This window comes from Mastomys coucha, unplaced genomic scaffold (genome assembly GCF_008632895.1).
Source record: "Mastomys coucha isolate ucsf_1 unplaced genomic scaffold, UCSF_Mcou_1 pScaffold5, whole genome shotgun sequence".
In the NCBI taxonomy this organism is placed as follows: domain Eukaryota; kingdom Metazoa; phylum Chordata; class Mammalia; order Rodentia; family Muridae; genus Mastomys; species Mastomys coucha.
In genome coordinates, this window is record NW_022196911.1 from 81,876,405 (window position 1) to 81,893,993 (window position 17,589).

Consider the following 17,589-nt stretch of genomic DNA (forward strand, 5'->3'; position numbering starts at 1 on the left):
GGGGTAATTTTCAACTTTAAAATAAACATTGTTGAAAGGAAAATAAATTTTTGGGCTGGGGAGATGGCTCAGTGGGTAAACACACTTACCATACAACAGTGAGGAACTGAGTTTTAATTCTCAGAACCCAAGTGAATGCCAGATGAGCAATCCCAATACTCCTACAGGGATAATGGGAGGCAGAGATAGGAGAATCCCCTGGAGTCCTTGGTCCAGCTAAACTGGTGTACACAGTGGGATAATGGAGACCTTGTTTTAAAGAAGGTAGAGGTGAGGACAGATATCCCAGGGTGTACGCCAACCTCTACACATGCATGTCATTTGAGTGCCCACATTCACACAGGAACACATTGCTCCCCTCCATACATACTGTACACACATACACACATGAAGTGTTTAATAGAGTAGCAAGTGTTGTGTACCATTTCCCTCGGAGACAAAACCTTGATCTTAGAGGGAAGCTCATTAACATTCAAAATGTTCTAAAGCAATTGTTCTCAACTTTCCAAATGCTATGACCCTTTGATATAGTTCCTCATGTGGTGATACCCAAACATAAAAATATTCTCATTGACATTGTTATATATTGTAAATATCTGATGTGTACGGTTATCTGATATTCCACCCCTGTAAAAGGGTCTTTGGACCCCCAAAGTGCCCCCACAGATTGAGAACCACTGTTTTAAAGGGAGGTGAAACATTTCTATCCACTCTAGAAGGGAACAGCTCAAAGGCTTCTGGAAGTTCCTGAAACTGACTGGGTAAACCAGCTTCCTCCTCCTCCTCCAAGTGTATATAAGCAGTAAGAACTATTGAAAAATACTCTCAGACCCGCCAAGCTGCCTGGAAGGGGCAGAGACCAGCAGAGCTACCCGAAGAGGCAGATTCCAGCCAACCCACTTGGAAGAGGTTCAGACCAACAGAGCCGCCTGGAAAAGGCATTCTGCAGTCTGTTGAGCTGCCTGCAGGCCGAGCAGTGAGCTGCTGGTTTCCAGCCTTTGTGAACTATCACCCATGCAGGGCTGGGCTTTAGGTCAGACAGCTATCTTTGGGTCATTCCCACTCCTGTAAACAACCTAAGCAAACCTAGTGGCTCACTAGGTTGGGCTTTGGTAGTATCCTTACTTTGGCCTATTGTTGGTTTCTTATCTGGGGTGAATAGATTTTGTTCATGTCTTCCTAGGAATAGTGTCACACAACAGTAGGATACATAATTAACATACAAAAAACCCATAGCTTTTCCTTATGCCAGTAACAAACATGCTTATAAGCCCCGTACACCAAGAACAGAGGTAGAAAGACAAGAATTTCAGGACAGCATAAATTATAAATAGTAAATTCTAGGCCAGTCTGAGTTACATAACAAGATCCTATCTCAAACAAGCAAGCAAGCAAGCAAACAAACAAACAAACAAAAAAACAAAATGAAATAAAGGCGAGGGCCAATGGTACACCACACCTATAATCACAGCACCGAGGAGGTTCAGGCAAGAGAAACTCAAGTTTAGGTCAGGCTGGGCTATATACAAAGTTTCAGGCCAGCTTTGGCCCCCTAACAAGGCACTGACCCAAAAAACTGTTGTGGTCCAGGAGTCATCCCACAACCCACACGAACACCAATCTCTGTCAGACAGGGATGGTTTATTGGACATACACCTAAAGACTGATCCATTAGGGCAACAGTCCAGGCTCAAGAGCTCAAAGCTTACACTGGACATTTCTCAGGGCCAGCTTATAAAGGCTAAACTGCAAAGACCACAATGAGCTCATATGCAGGTGCTGGAAGTGTTGCCTGGTGGTCAGCCCTGATTCAAGCTATTTTTGACATAACAGTTCCTATTGACCTTTAATTTGATGGGTCTTAAAGCTTATAGTTGTAGAATTTCTTAAGATTAACAAACCTCATAACATATAGAACATAACAGAGTATGTGGTCAGCATGACCCTGCTTTAAGTCAAGTTATTTTTTGTGTCCCTGACTGGCAGGCATATTACAGAAACAATATGAAATAGCTGGTGGGCATGGAACAAAATGGCTACAGCTATGCTAGGGGGTGGGGGAGCTCAACACAAACCAAAAAGAAAGAGGGGAAAAGATGCTGGGAAAGCAGGACATGCATATACAAACAAATGAAATAGGATCTTTAGTTTTTGGTATTTTGGGGTTTGGGTTTGGTTTTTTGAGACAGAGTTTCTGTGTAGCCCTGGCTGTCCTGGAACTCCTCTGTTCTTGAACTCACAGAGATCTGCTTGCCTCTGCTTCCCTAGTGCTGGGATTAAAGGCATGTACTACCACTAGATCTTTATTCTTAACCACTCACAAAAACTTACTTAAAATGTATTCTGAATTAAACCTAAGTCTGACACTGTAAAAAAAATCATAGAAGAAAAAGATGAAATCTTCAAAATATTGCTCTTCATAGACATCTGTTGATCTAGAGCTTACATGGGATCCAGTGACCTCATTCTTATATATGATAAAGCGTCCACTTGCCCATGGTTTGCTGTAGTCCCCAGTATTTCAGAGGTAGAAGCAACCTACATGCCCACTCAGAGATGGACAGACATGCACCCTGCACACATGTACTATGCAGCCAGAGACAATAAAGAAGTCCTGCTGGATACTTCAAGATGGAGGAACTTTGAGGAAGGTATACTAAGTGAACCACGATAGTCACAGAAGCACATACTACAGGACTCAACTTTACAAGAGCCATTGAAGTTGCTAAACTCAAAGGAGAAATGGTGGCTGCTACTGTACGGAGGAGGGTGAAATGGCCAATCAGTGTAAAGTTTCAGGTATAAGATTTCAAGTTCTACAGATTTAATGTACAATATTATTTACAGTTAGTACTATATTACAGACATTATGTATTACACAAATAAGCAGATCTCATATAGCTTTTTCTTTTTAAACCACTAAGGAAAAACAAAGTCCGCTAATTATTTTTACTTTAAACTGAAATTCTTACCTGATATATAGCGGTTTGGGTTGTTATTGAAGCGACCGTCCACTAGAATGAGAGCTCCCCAATCATTTTTGTGTCGAATACATCTACAAAAAAGGGGAAAATAAGATGTGTATGAAATACTGAAAATAAAGCCAGATTTCTGGAGAGAAAATTAAGAACATTAATTAATTAAGAAAATGGTTATCAGCTATGTGTCACTGATCAGTTCAGCCTGCTCTGTCATCTAGCCGCTTGGCTCACTTTCAGTGTTAAAAGTTGCTGACATTCCTGACTGCTGCTCTTTCTTCTCACTCTTCTGTCATTTGACATTTTTACTCCTTCACTGAGATGAGATTTTTTTAAGAGAATGAAGATAATAAATATTTAACTTTTACAGTTAAAAAAATTTTAATTTCATATGACAGTTTTCTTTCACATTATTTATTTCACATTAAGGTACAGGTTCCAGGACAACAGATCACATACCATCAGGCAGGGCAGGAAGAAGTTCCACACTGTCACCACTACAGAAGGGTGGTGACAATCCAACAGGAAGCCAGGGAGATCTATTTTGGGTTCACCTTATGTCTAAAGTGGCTTTTGGTAGAGGAATTTAAGTTAACAAAACATTTAAGAGAAAGAAGATTTCGTTTTTCCCATTGTTGTCACACTGCCTTGCTTAAATGAATCATGGCCACCTGAGAAATGATATTCTACTTCAAATGAAGCAGACTAGTAAGAAAATACTTACTCGTGACTTGGTTGTTAAACCATGTGGTATATTTCAGAGGGCTATTATTATATTTCACAGACTTTTTTACTCCAGATAATTAAAATGCCCACTGTAGCCTTTAAAAAAGGTAACAAGGGGTTGCGGAGGTAACTCCGTTGGTAAAATGCTTATGGGGCAAGCATGAGAACCTAAGCTGAGATCCCCAGGACCTATATAAAAGCCAGGATGGTGGCACACTCCTGTAACCCCAGGGCTAGGGTGGGGTGGAGTGGGGTGGGGTGGGCAGAGCCAAGAACATCCTGGAGTTCTCTGGTTAGGAGTTCTAAATATCTCCAAGTTATGCTCCAAATTCAATGAGAGACCCCTATCCAAAAGATACAGTGGAGAATGAGAAAGACACTCAATGTCAACCTTTGCTTCCACATGGGCACACACCCCACACTCCTTTCCCATGTGCACACAAGGCATTAACACAACCGGTTTCTTTGGAGGGAAGGGGTTCTTTTCTTTTTCTTTCTTTCTTTCTTTTTTTGATTATGTATACAAATTATGTATGTATGCATGTATGCCTGCATACCAGAAGAGGGCGCCAGATGCCATAGATGGTTATGAGCCATCATGTGGTTGCTGGGAATTGAACTCAGGACCTCTAGAAGACCGATTTTAACCTGTCAGCCATCTCTCCAGCTGCTTAGTTTTTCTATATGTGTCTCATAAGAGTGCACTGTTCTATCAATTAGGACACATGAGCTTTATCAAATGATATAAAACATTCATTTGATTGATATTTTTTAAAAAGTATATATGCTCTTTGTGAAAAATTGCTATCTGCTGATAGTGTCCCTAAAAAAAGTCAATAAAATGACAATACAATTAACAAGATACCAAAGACATAGTATTGTATAGCATTGCATGCTGATACTTCAAATGCATGACCTTTGTGGTACTTTGCAGAACCTTGCATTCCCATCATGTGCAGAGCAAATCTGGAGCAACTGTGCCAAAGAGGCCCAGGAGGCTGCTGAGAGCGCAAGTGTGAGCATGTGCTGGGAAGGGACACAATATATAAACATGCTATTGTCTGATGATGAGATACACGCTACAATAGGAAAACGTACACAGCCATGTGTTTTGCTAGGGTATAGACAGCCCCAGGGGAAGAAACAGAAGGTACTCACACAGGACATGACTGCAACTGTAACTCTGCCACAGACACAGTGTGGAAGTTTATGTGTCAAGGAAGAAAGTCATGCCAGAATGATAGGCTTAATAGTAATATATTTATATGTAATGGTGAAAATGTTAGAGGACAGAGGTAGGGAATATGGATGACAAAGCAGGTCTGTAGTTTCAAAAGTGCAGATGGGCCTACTATGTGAAGGGCCACTTAATCACTACGTGAGCTCAAGCAACGTAATCTAGTTCCGGGTTAAAGTTTGGAAGTAAACCAAGAAAATTAAACTGTAAAGTTCTAATTTGCATTGTTATTAGTGTTATCAGCTGAAGAACCAAATGTGATAGCGTGTGCAAAGAGTTTATAAACCATTAAGAATGCAAATGGAACTTGGACTTCACAAGTTTTCTTGAAGTTCAGGTGTTACATATAGTAAAGCAAAAGGAAAAAAAAAATCAATGGAGGTAAGAACAACTATTTTTGTAAAAATAAGTATAACAAGTAAAAATCAAGAATCTCAAAATCTATATCCAAGCTTTCCTAAAAACTACTAGCTGAATATTGTAATTTAAAACAAAAACAGGCAGTCATCAGGAAAAGAAAATGAGATCCTTCAAGAAAAATGTGCAGAGTGACTGGGTGCCAAGGAAACAGACTGTCCAGCTAGGACAGGCAGCCACACAGCAGCTTCACAATGTAATTGGTTTGAAGAGAGCACACAAAGTCCTGGCATTATGAGCGGCATGAGTGATGTGTTCTAGGAACTAACCTATCCGATGTCCTGTGTCATTCGCTTCATGTAAATGAATGCAAAAACAATCTGTCGTTTTTGTACAGTGTGAGTGCACACAACACCTGTGAAAAATCTTTTCCGGATCTGTTTGGTTCAGATGAGGGTTGGTTACAGACCTCCTGATGAACCCTAAATTCCTAACACTGTCCTCCTGTCAGGTTTTTGCTGCTTTTATTCGAATTACCCGATCATCTTATAGCTTCACTGGAAAACAAAAGTTTGCATGGATAACTATAATGTCACATACAGGGGTACTAAATCTTTAAACTGGTTTGCACAAATCTACTTTGTGTTTATAAACTGGAAGCTTATGTCCTACAATAAAACTTATTTTTGAGATGATAATTTAAAAAGTTATTCCACGGGCTGGGAATAACAACGATGTCTCAGTTGGCAAAGTGCTTTCCACAGTTCTCAACTCCCACTTCTGACATATAAATAAAATTTCACCACATTGATTTTAAAAGTAGCCAATGTAATTTCCTCTTCTTGGGCTTAGACCAAACCGCAGACAGTAACACCGTAATCCACTTTAATTTACTCACCTGCCCAGAGCCTGATTCAAGGCTCTGTATGCTTGAATTTCATACCACTGACGGCCAGGCAGAAGACCTCTCGATTTGGAGTGGTGGTCATTGTATTGTCGTTTTAGCTCCACCTAGTAATTTAAACATTAAAAAGTGTAGTAGATGAGTAGAGCTTATTTTAAACATCATATGAATACCTAACATTTTACATTTTATTTAGAGTATTTTGTTTTGCACGTGAGTTTTTCAGCGTCTTCAAGTCTTACTCATTCTTGCATTTCCACAGTTCCCTCATGTGGACGAGAGCACTTCCACACAGTAAGACCCACACATTCTCAGTGTGCAACAGAAGTCCTAGCAACTGTACAGTCTGCAGCGATCCAGATGTCACAGATCATTCCCAACACTGCTACCTTTCCCCATTGACTGCCTTCTATTGGTTGTGGCAGCCACAGGCTTGCTTGTTTTTGCCTTTTCTAAAGTTTCAAACTAGTGTTATTAGACAGTATATATTTGTTAGTGTGTATACAGACTACATATCACTTTGGGAATTCATCCATATTAAAATATACAAATGAAAAACATATTCCATTTACTCATAAATCCAATATATACGGTGGTGGTTTGAATGAGATAGCCCCCATAGGCTCATATATTTGAATGCTTCCTCACCAGGAAGTGGAAACTGTTTGAAACCTTTAGAAAAATTAGGAGGTAGGACCTTGTTAGAGTGGGTGTGGCCTTGTTGGAGAACTGTATGACAGGAATGTGAGCTTTGAGGCTTCAAGGCCCACAGCAGACCCGCTCTCTCTGTCTGTGGATCAGGGTGTAGCTCTCAGCTACTTCTCCAGCACCATAGCAGCCTGCTGTCATGTTCCCTGCCATGATGATAATGGACTAAGCCTTTAAAACAGTCAAGCAGGTCCCCAGGCAAATGCTTTCTTTTAAGAAGAGTTGCACTGGTCATGGTCTCTTCATGGAGAAAGAACAGTGACTGATACACACACCTATGTTACTTATGTTTTATTTTAATCTCATGATTCTTGTTTTTAAAAACAAGACAGACCAGAGCGAAAGCATTTGCCAAGAATGTTTTCATTAATCAAGAACGAAAGTCGGAAGCCGGGCGTGGTGGCGCACGCCTTTAATCCCAGCACTTGGGAGGCAGAGGCAGGTGGATTTCTGAGTTCGAGGCCAGCCTGGTCTACAGAGTGAGCTCCAGGACAGCCAGGGCTATACAGAGAAACCCTGTCTCGAAAAACCAAAAAAAAAAAAAAAGAACGAAAGTCGGAGGTTCAAAGACGATCAGATATCGTCGTAGTTCCGACCATAAACGATGCCGACTGGCAATGCGGCGGTGGCGTCATTCCCATGACCCGCTGGGCAGCTTCTGGGAAACCAAAGTCTTTGGGTTCCAGGGGGAGTATGGTTGCAAAGCTGAAACTTAAAGGAATTGATGGAAGGGCACCATCAGGAGTGGAGCCTGCGGCTTAATTTGACTCAACACGGGAAACCTCATCCGGCCCGGACACGGACAGGATTGACAGATTGATAGCTCTTTCTCGATTCCGTGGGTGGTGGTGCATGACCGTTCTTAGTTGGTGGAGCGATTTGTCTGGTTAATTCCGATAACGAACGAGACTCTGGCATGCTAACTAGTTACGCGACCCCCGAGCGGTCAGTGTCCCCCAACTTCTTAGAGGGACAAGTGGCGTTCAGTCACCCGAGATTGAGCAATAACAGGTCTGTGATGCCCTTAGATGTCCGGGGCTGCACGCGTGCTACACTGACTGGCTCAGCGTGTGCCTACCCTACGCTAGCAGGCGCGGGTAACCCATTGAACCCCATTCGTGATGGGGATCGGGGATTGCAATTATTCCCCATGAACGAGGAATTCCCAGTAAGTGCGGGTCATAAGCTTGCATTGATTAAGTCCCTGCCCTTTGTACCCTTGTTTTTAAAAACAAGAATCATGAGATTAAAGTTTTTTAATTGATCCTTTGTGAATTTTACATCATGTACTCTAGTCCCACTCATCTCCCCGACCCCCCATCCCCCCGTTTCTGCCTTCCACCTCTGTAATCTCTCTCTGTAGACAGAACAAAACAAAACAAAACAAAAAAACTATCTTGCAGTGGAAGCTGCAGTGTCACACAATAAACCCTTCGGTCCAAACAGCTTCACTTGTAAATGTTCACTGCAATGAGTCATTGGTCTGGTTCAAGGCCTCTAGGCTACACTTTCTATGCTCGATTTTTACTGGGACTCCTCTGAATATTCTGTTGTTGCCTGTGTCACAGAGATCTTGCAACTTTAGTTCTGTATGTCTGGCCCCTCCATGTGAAGTTCATAGATGGAGATGTAGGCATAGGCTGCCTCAGTCCTGGATCTGGGTCTAGGTGGTAGCTGAGCTGGTCTGTCCGCCAGCTCTCTTGCACCCACGCTGCGAGAGCCAGCTCTCCCGCATTGCCCAGATGAGGGTGAGGCCAACTAGCGAGGGTCAGGACTGGCTCAATTGTACCCCTTTTACCAGGGTCAACTCTCCACACTTCCAGTTCTCCTCTCATGCCCTCAGGGAGGCTCACTCATGCCAGCTCTAGAATGGAGTAGACGTATTTAAGTTGTGGATCTCCACTCTGCATCCTGGGCTAGTTCTGGGAGTCACAGCGACTCCCATAACAGTCAGTTTTCTCAAAGGAAGGAGGCAGAGGTCCACTGGCTTTGTTGATGGACAGTGTAATTCACCGTTTTCCAAGAAGCAAACCCAGCCAACTGCCTTTGTGTGTCTAGTTTCTTTTCAGAGCATAAGCTGCTTGGCTCTTCTTTGGCTTTCATCTCTCCACCATCTATTTGCTCACTTCTTTCTCTTCTATCACTCTTCCACATACTTGCTTGCTTCCCAGGACACCCAGCCTGGCAAGCCGGGCATGTAGCTTGTGGTGTTGGCTCCGCGTTTTTCCTGGAACGTCTGGGCCCTGCCATGAATCTTGCTTTTGAAATGGAATGGTTATGCCACTTATATTTAATGCAGTTATTGTTATAATCAGACTTAAAATTACTATATTGCTATTTTTCCCTCTTGTCCCATCTATGATTCCATTGTTCTATATCAAAATTTTTTTCTAGTGTTTTTATCTCTAATGTTTTCTCTTTACTTTTTAATTTTATGTGTATGAATATTTATAGTGCCCTTGGAGGCCATAAGAGGGCATCCAATTCCCTGGAACTGAAGTTACAGATGCTGTAAGCCACCATGTCAGTATTGGGAATTGAACTCAGGTCCTCTGAAGTAGCAGCCAGTGCTCTAACTGTTGAGCCATATCTCCAGCATTTAGTGTTTCCATTTTTGTTTTTAGAGATTGCTCTAGACCAGTGGTTCTCAACTTTCTGAATGCTGTGACCCTTTAATACAGTTCCTCGTGTTGAGGTGGACCCCCGTCATAAAATTATGCCATTGTTTCATCATAACTGTAGTGTTGCTACTGATTTGAACTGCAATGTATACATCTGATATGCAGGATATCTAATATACAACCCCAGGAGGGGTTGTGATCCACAGGTTGAGAGCCACTGGTCTAGAATTTGCAATACACATCTTAACAACACAATCTGCCTTAAAATAGTATTATACTGCTTCACAAATGGCATGAGTACATACTAGGATTTCATTTTTATGTATTTTATGCCATTTTACTTTTACAAATACTATAAAATCGTAACACACTCTATTGATGCTTTTAAACAGTACTACTTATTTTAAATTTTAAAATGCTTAGATTTACTTAAAGGCAAAAAAAAAGTACAGAAGTTTCATATCCTTTGTACTAAATTTCCCCCAATATTAACATATTACATAACTATGGCACATACTTCAAATTCAGAAATGAGTATTGAATTATTAGTCTATATGCTTTACTCGTTTTCAATCCTTTGCAGTAATAAATATTGGGGGGGTTCACAAAACAATTACCCACAGATTTAAAGTTTCTGGAACTTCTTGTTCTCTTCTATAGATTTAAGTTTCCAAATGAAGATGCCATGGGGAAATCTATTACTCTTGTGTGTGAAACTACACTACTTTAAAAAGGATTCTGCCCATAAGTGGGTACATGCCTTTAATTCTAGCGCTAGGGAGGCAGAGGCAGACTGGTATCGCCGAGTTCCTAGCCAGCCAGGCCTACATTGTGAGACCCTACCCCTCATAAATAAATAAACTTAAAAGGAAAGAAACATTACAGGTTAGCTGGCAATTAACTTTAGCCAGCTCTGTGTGTGTGTGTGTTTGTGTGTGTGTGTGTGTGTGTGTGTTATGGCACTCAGGCTGGCCTCATTCATGCTCTTTTTGCCTCAGCTTTCTGAGTGCTGGGATAATAAGCTACGTCTTCATTTTTGAGCAAAGAATTCCATGCTGACATTTTTTCTTCCAGTGTGTAAAGGTAGCACTAAGATATCCTCTGACTGGTGCAGGTTAGATAGAAGTCTGCTGCTGTTCTTGTCCTCTGTATGATGTCTGGCTGTTTTCCAGCTTTGTGCTGAACTGTGGTGTACATGTATGTGTCTTCTGCATGAGTGTAGGCTGGGGGATCTGTGGACCTATGGTTTCCATAACATTTGAAAATCTTTTAAACATTAGTATAATTATTTTCTGCTTCCATACTTTCTCCTCTCCTTAGACTCTAATTATAGTTATTTAGCCACTTTATATTACTCTATAATGACACTAGTGATCCTGTCAGCTAGTCTAGTTTTTTCCACTCTAAACCTCATTCTTAGTAATTTTTACTTGTGTTCAAGTTTATTGACCTTCCTTAGGCAGCATCTAATGTACCCAATACATTTTTAAATCACAATATATGTTTTCATATCTGGACATGTCACGGAAGCACTTTCAAATATTTTATTTCTCTTTTCATCATGGTCATGTCTTTCTCCATCTTCTTTGACTATATAAAACATAAAACATAAGATACTTTTCTGTCCTTATTTGCTGGCTTTAACATGTTAATTATGCTTTTGTTTCTAGTGACACATTTTCTCTACACTTAAGGCTGTACTTTTCTCTTTGCAGTCTGCTAAGTTTTGATTGGATACTAGACTGTGACTACTACGTCAGTGGATATCTGCTTTTGTGTCAGTATTTCAGTAGTGCTGGGTTTTCTTAGGTTCAGATAGGTTACTTGAGACCGGCTCACTCTTTTGAGCTTGTTTTCAATGTATTGAGCCAGTTACAGAGTAGCCTATGGTCTGGGGCTAATTTATCTCCAGAAAAAAAAAAAAAAAAGTGAAACTCTTCTACGTCCAATGTCTCACAAATCATGAGCTGCCCTCCACCCAATGGCTAGTGAGAGCACAAACTAGTCCCAGCTTTTTATAAGGCTAAGGAACTGTCTGCCTGCTTTCCCTGATGTCAGGTGGTTTCCACTCCTGTCTGTGTCAATCATTATTCATGTAATGCTTCAAGGCGGTCCCTTTGCAAACATGTGGCTCTTTTTCTCTACACAGTTCCATTCTTTCTGGTACTCTGCCTCACAAATTCTCACTGCCATGAAACCCTTCCCCTCATCATCAGTGAGATTACTAACCTCTGTCTCCTCCTTCCTACTCCATCCTGGTACAGTGGTGCTCACTTTATCTTATATTTATTGGACCTAGTGATGAATATCTAAAAATAGCGTTTCATAACATTTACTTTTCTAGTTCTTTAAGCACGAAGGCATATCTAGTGCGCTATTCCCTGGAGACTGTATTTTATATTAAAATTTTAAAAGAAAAAACTGCCCATACACAAAGAGAATTGATTAATATATTTCTACTATGCAAACTGACAGTATCTTGTCTACCTTGCTCACTATGTAACCGTGTACATACTTTATAGTAAACTGCACAGGGTGATTGATAACTTTGCCATTTGAATCCCTCTCACCTACAAATGAAGACACTCTGTTTAGAAGAGTTATTTTATGTTTAAATAATTCTTCATAGGATAGGAAATCAGACTCCAGTTTGTGTATCATTAGAGGCTTGAATGACAGGCTTCTGCAGTGTCTGAGAGCTTTGCATTATCCAAGTTCATAGTTTTCACCCTACTGCATAACATCACCAACAATAAATTCATTTCTTCTTTAAGTTAAATTGTTAGGAAGATTTTATAGAATGGGATAAAACAACTGCAAAGTTAGTTGTAAAAAGCTATGCAATAACTACTGATGTCTTCAGTTATATTTAAACACACACTTATAGCTGGGCAGTGGTGGCGCACACCTTTAATCCCAGCACTTGGGAGGTAGAGTCAGGTGGATTTCTGATTTGCTAGCCTGCTCTACAGAGTGAGTTCCAGGACAGCCAGGGCTATACAGAGAAACCCTGTCTCAAAAAATCAAAAAAAAAAAAAAAAAAAAAAAAAAAAAAAAAAAAAAAGTTAAACACACACTTATTTAGGCAGTGTGGAGGGAACATACCAATACAGGGCCTGATAAATCAAACACCAGAATAGAGAACAGGACCTGAAAACAGACCGTTGTCTGACATTTGGCATAATAAGAGGCAATTTTAAATCAGTGTAGAAAGGATAAGCTATTAAATACTGTTAGGCACAACTTTTGGAAAAGTGAAGAAACAGTTACAGTTCTTGTTTCGTTTATATAAATACACTTAAGACAATTTGAAAAACCTATAAATATTCCCAGGAAAACACAGGGAATTATTTATAGCCCCAAGGTGGGAAAGATCATCCTGGTCCTAGCAAGCCTACAAAACAGAGGCCACAGGGGAGAGTCTCAGCCAGCTGTGCAATCTTGTCAGCCCCTGGTTGGAGTTCAACAGTGAGTGTCCAGAGTGCCTCACCCACGGTTGGCCAGACAGCACCTAACTCAGGTTAAGAATGAAAACGACAAGTAAATGGTCAAAGAATGCTTAGGGATGTTCTAGCTGCCAGGCTGGTGATAGCTATAATTACTGGCTAAACCCCCTGATAGCCTTTTAAGATATCAAAAAGGCCATGTGCTATGTTATCAGAAAAGGCAATTCAAAGTAATACCTATTCTAAATCAACCCCAACAAAGAATGAAACCAAACTCTGACTAGACCCTGAGGAACAATATAAAGATTGAGTGCTTTCCTGCGATCTCAATAACAAATCAAACCACACCTATACAAGCTCAAGAGGACCAGATGTTAACTGAGTGACCTATAAAAACAAAAATCAATATTCTACAGAAGAGATAGGCCTTCAAATCTCTAATAGACAGTCAGTAAAAACACAACAGTTTGGAAGTATGAGGGCAGCTTTGAGAATGACAGACACAGACTTTAAAGTAGCCATTGAAAACATATTTAAGGAACACAAAAACACATAGTTTAGGGGGATGGTGGCACAGAAGTTAAAAAGTGCTTACTGTTCTTCCAGAGAAGCTGGGTTCGGTTTTCAGCACCTATATCAGGTAATACCAATTTCAGGGACCTATCTCCCTCTAATCTATGTCTAGCACCTGCATACAAGTGGCTCAAATAAACCTATGTACAAACACACACACACACACACACACACACACACACACACACACACACACACACACACACACATATACAAATCTTAAGAAAAAAGACACACAGTTTTATGACTAAACTCTGGATAATCTTGGTAGAAGTGAAAATTTTTATTTTATTTTAAAATTTGTGTGTGTGTATGTGTGTTGCAAACAGGTGAGTATATGGGTTTGCCAACCTATATTTACACATGCACAGGTCACAGCAAGACTTCAAGAGCCTTCCTCTAGTTCTCTATGCATTGTTGCCTGTGACAGGGTCTCTCACTGAACTGAAGCTTGCCATTTAGGCTAGACTAGCTGGCCATTTAGCTCTTGGGATGTGTCTGTCTCTATCCCAACAATGTTAAGATTACAGCTATACATCTCCATGCCCAGGTTTTTAGATGGATCTGGGGATTCAAACTTAGGTTCCCAAGCTTACAGAACAAGCATTCTTACCCAATGAGCCATCTCTTTAACTCTGGAAGTAGAAATTTTACAAATTCAAATGGGAATGGTACAACTGAAAAATACAGTAACAGAAAGAGGCAATGATTAGCAAGCACATCAGTAAGAACAAAGAAAATACATGTATACTGAAAAGACATTGTAAAAAGAATCAAAGCCTGTCATTCAGAGGCAGTCTAAACAAACCACAGAGTTAAAATAGTACCAGTGCATTTAATATGCCACGGGCTGGCAGAGGGCAGCTCAGTGTGGCCTGCTTAGCTGGGATGTGTGAGGCCGTCCATTCCCAGTACTCTCATCCCCGCTCTCAAGAGCCTCAGAAGTCCTTGTGTTCAATCTTTATATCACCCCAATGAACTGCTTTTTTTACATTACAAAAAATTCTCCTTAAACTAATTCAAGTTCAAAATATTCTAGTGGACAGTTGTTCCTCCATACTGATATGTTCTAAGACAGTGTAGTTAACCAACCACTGATGGAAAATATTGGGGTGGGGAGAACCCCCCTTGGGCTATCCTGAACATTTTATAACTTTTTGTCATTATTTCCTAAGTCATGCAGTAAAACAACTCTATAGCATTTACATTATATTAGGTATTGTGAACAATTTAGAGATGATTTAAAGTGCACTGGAGAATAGGCATAGATTAGATGCAACACTACACTATTTTATACAGGAAACTGACCATCTGAATATGGCCTTTTCTCCGTGTTTTCTGGAATCAATCTGCCACAGATGCTGACAGGTGACTGACTGTATTACAATTTCAGAATTTTTATACTAATTGAGTGTAGAAAAAAGAAAGAAGCTAGTCTGAAGTAGCTCTTTTTTTTTTTTTTTTTGAAGTAGCTCTTAAGAATGCCACAGAAAACATTTTTAAAAAAGCATTAAAAGTATGAAAATCGAAACAGTGCAGGAAAATTATGGAAACTGAAACACTGAATTCAGTTAAACATATGCAGTTTGGGCTAGCTGTAAGCTGTTTATTCTAGAGAATAGGAATGTAAAGGTGAGGTAAAAATGTTTTCTGCCTAACAAGAACTTAAATAAACAGAAAAGTCTGTAAGTACAAATAGCTATCAAATAGCTATGTTACGATGTTAATGTCAGCTACAGTGTATGGAAGTGAGCACACTTAGAAATGAAGCTAGTCCATGAATGTACTATAAAAATAGCAAGGGCCTGGCTTGGAGAAGCCAGGAAACAGAAGCGTCCAGTTTGTAACAGCATCAACCTACAGGACTGAGTCGCTGAGTAGAAGTGACGGAAAATGCCCAAACGCTCTCTAACTTTCCAGCTAGAGAGGGGCCCAGCCCTTTATGTCTAAGGAAAAAGATACAATTGACTTAGCCAAAGGTTAGGTTCTAAACAAAAAGTAAAAGTTGACAATAAGCCAGGCACAGTAGTGCATACCTGAGATCTAAGCTGGGGACGTAGCAGTAGAATAGCTAGGAGTTTAAGGACAGTCTGGCAAAATAACAATCCCTTGTCTCAAGCCAACAAAAACGTAAAAGAAAAAGGTTTTGAAATAAAATTGACATTAAGAATAAGCTAAAATCATGACCTCCCTGCCCTGGACTCAGTATTATACCCTCATACTGTAAGCCAAAGTAAACTCTTCCTTTGTCTTTTTTATATTGATTTTATTGGGCACTTTGAAACAAACACCAATAAACTAATACATTGCACACACACACACAAAAAAAGAATAAGCTAAAACTTCAAAATTGGAAAACCTGGGAACCAAAATTCTTAGTATAGAATAGCCAGTGAGTTTCTTTATAGATCTATGCAGATCTATATTGATTAACCTAATAATTTACCTAATAATTTTACAAGGAAGATATTACTTTAGATTACAGATAAGAAAATTAGGGAATGAAAAGACTAAAGTAGCGCTGGGATTTGGATCAAGTCTGAGTTCAGAGGTAGTTCTCTTAAGGACTGAAAGCTGCAGAGCTGAACACTTGCATGGCTTTTCTGAACGACCCTTGCTAATATAATTAGGTAAGTCAAGTCTGTTGCTTTATTTTTCCTATTTAAAAAACAGGAGTCAAGAAAACTAAATTAGATGAGAAATGGTTCTAGAATTTCATTGTATGTACAATGATCATCAGCCATGAAAACCAACGCTCAATTTAAAATGACACATAGCATATGTGAAAAAGCCAGTTTCTCCTGCCAGCAAATAGCCTAAATGCTAAGTAAAGCAAGGGCTGGAAGGGATTAGCTGAAATGTCAAAAGACAACCTTTTTACTTTTACCTGCTCATCCTTATAAACATTCTTATTCCCCAGGCATGCTTTCCAAACAAACAGTTTGGATATGAAGCAGCAAAGGGCCCAAGGCCAGCTCTGCCATCTAGTAACTGTCAAAGCCATTAGTCTTTCATCTATTTGGGAGGTCATGCCCACATGCACATCAGCTACACAGTTGAATAACATTCTACCTGTTGACCAATGCTTCTTTAATGCCTAACAAGACAGACATTTTACATTATGGATGTTAACTCTGAATGTTTCTTCTAAGTTTTGACAGCAAGTAAACACCATAAACTGGGCTCAAGATGGTTTGGAAAGATGATCTTTTAGATCATCTACCATAACTTTTCAAATACTTTTTATAAGCCTCGCCCCAAATTGAAAACTATAATCAGCTATGCTATCTGGGAAAAGTGTAAACCATTCACTCCACATTCGTAATAAATTACTGTATGTGTAATTTTGGAGAAGTGTGTAAACAGAAGTGAGAAGGGCAGTTACTTTATCAAAAGATACAAATGAAAGCCATGGACACGCTCAGCATGCCTCTTAGTCACGGCTTAGAAAAAGAAGGACTATTCGGCATCATCTAAATATTTGGCTTTGTCATTGTTTTCCTCAGCTTGCTCAGTCATTTTAATCACCCTGTTTATTATAGCTGAGAACGTGTGCACCACGTGAGGATCAGATGCTGCATGGGTTTGTCAAAATATGATTTTTATTGTTACCAGACTTCACAGTTCACTCAAAACAAAAGGCATCCTTATTTTGGTAGTTTCTAGAGAAATAAAGTATATCTAAAAAGATGTATGTATGTTCTCAAAATTTAACTGATAATAAGCAAGAGAATAGCAAGGAGACTGCTGCAGATTTGTTGGCAAGTGAAGTACCTATGACCAAGGTGGGGATGTAGATACATCCCCACCTTGGCCAACAGATAGCATTCAAGCGCAGGTTATAGGATTATTTCTTCTTCTTCTTCCTCCCCATTCCCCTCCCCTTCTCCCCCTTCCCCCTACTCTTCCTCCTCCTCCTCCTTCTCTTCCTCCTCCTCCTTCTTCTGTTTGTTTCTTGAGACAGGGTTTCTTTGTATGTATATCCCTGGCTGTTCTGGAACACACTCTGTAGATCAGGTTTGCTTGAACTCTGGGATCT

General features: G+C 40.1%; 1 protein-coding gene across 5 annotated transcripts in view; it reads right to left on the reverse strand.

Annotated features, from left to right (window-relative positions):
• Window positions 1-17,589, reverse strand: part of Brip1 (BRCA1 interacting protein C-terminal helicase 1) — a 140,867-nt gene that overhangs the window by 15,625 nt on the left and 107,653 nt on the right. For all 5 annotated transcript variants that reach the window (XM_031351260.1, XM_031351261.1, XM_031351257.1 and 2 more), the window contains 2 exons: window positions 6,197-6,309; window positions 2,973-3,055 (listed from right to left, as the gene is read on the reverse strand). In XM_031351260.1, the coding sequence (XP_031207120.1) occupies window positions 2,973-3,055; window positions 6,197-6,309 (196 nt within the window). The remainder of the gene's footprint in view (window positions 1-2,972; window positions 3,056-6,196; window positions 6,310-17,589) is intronic.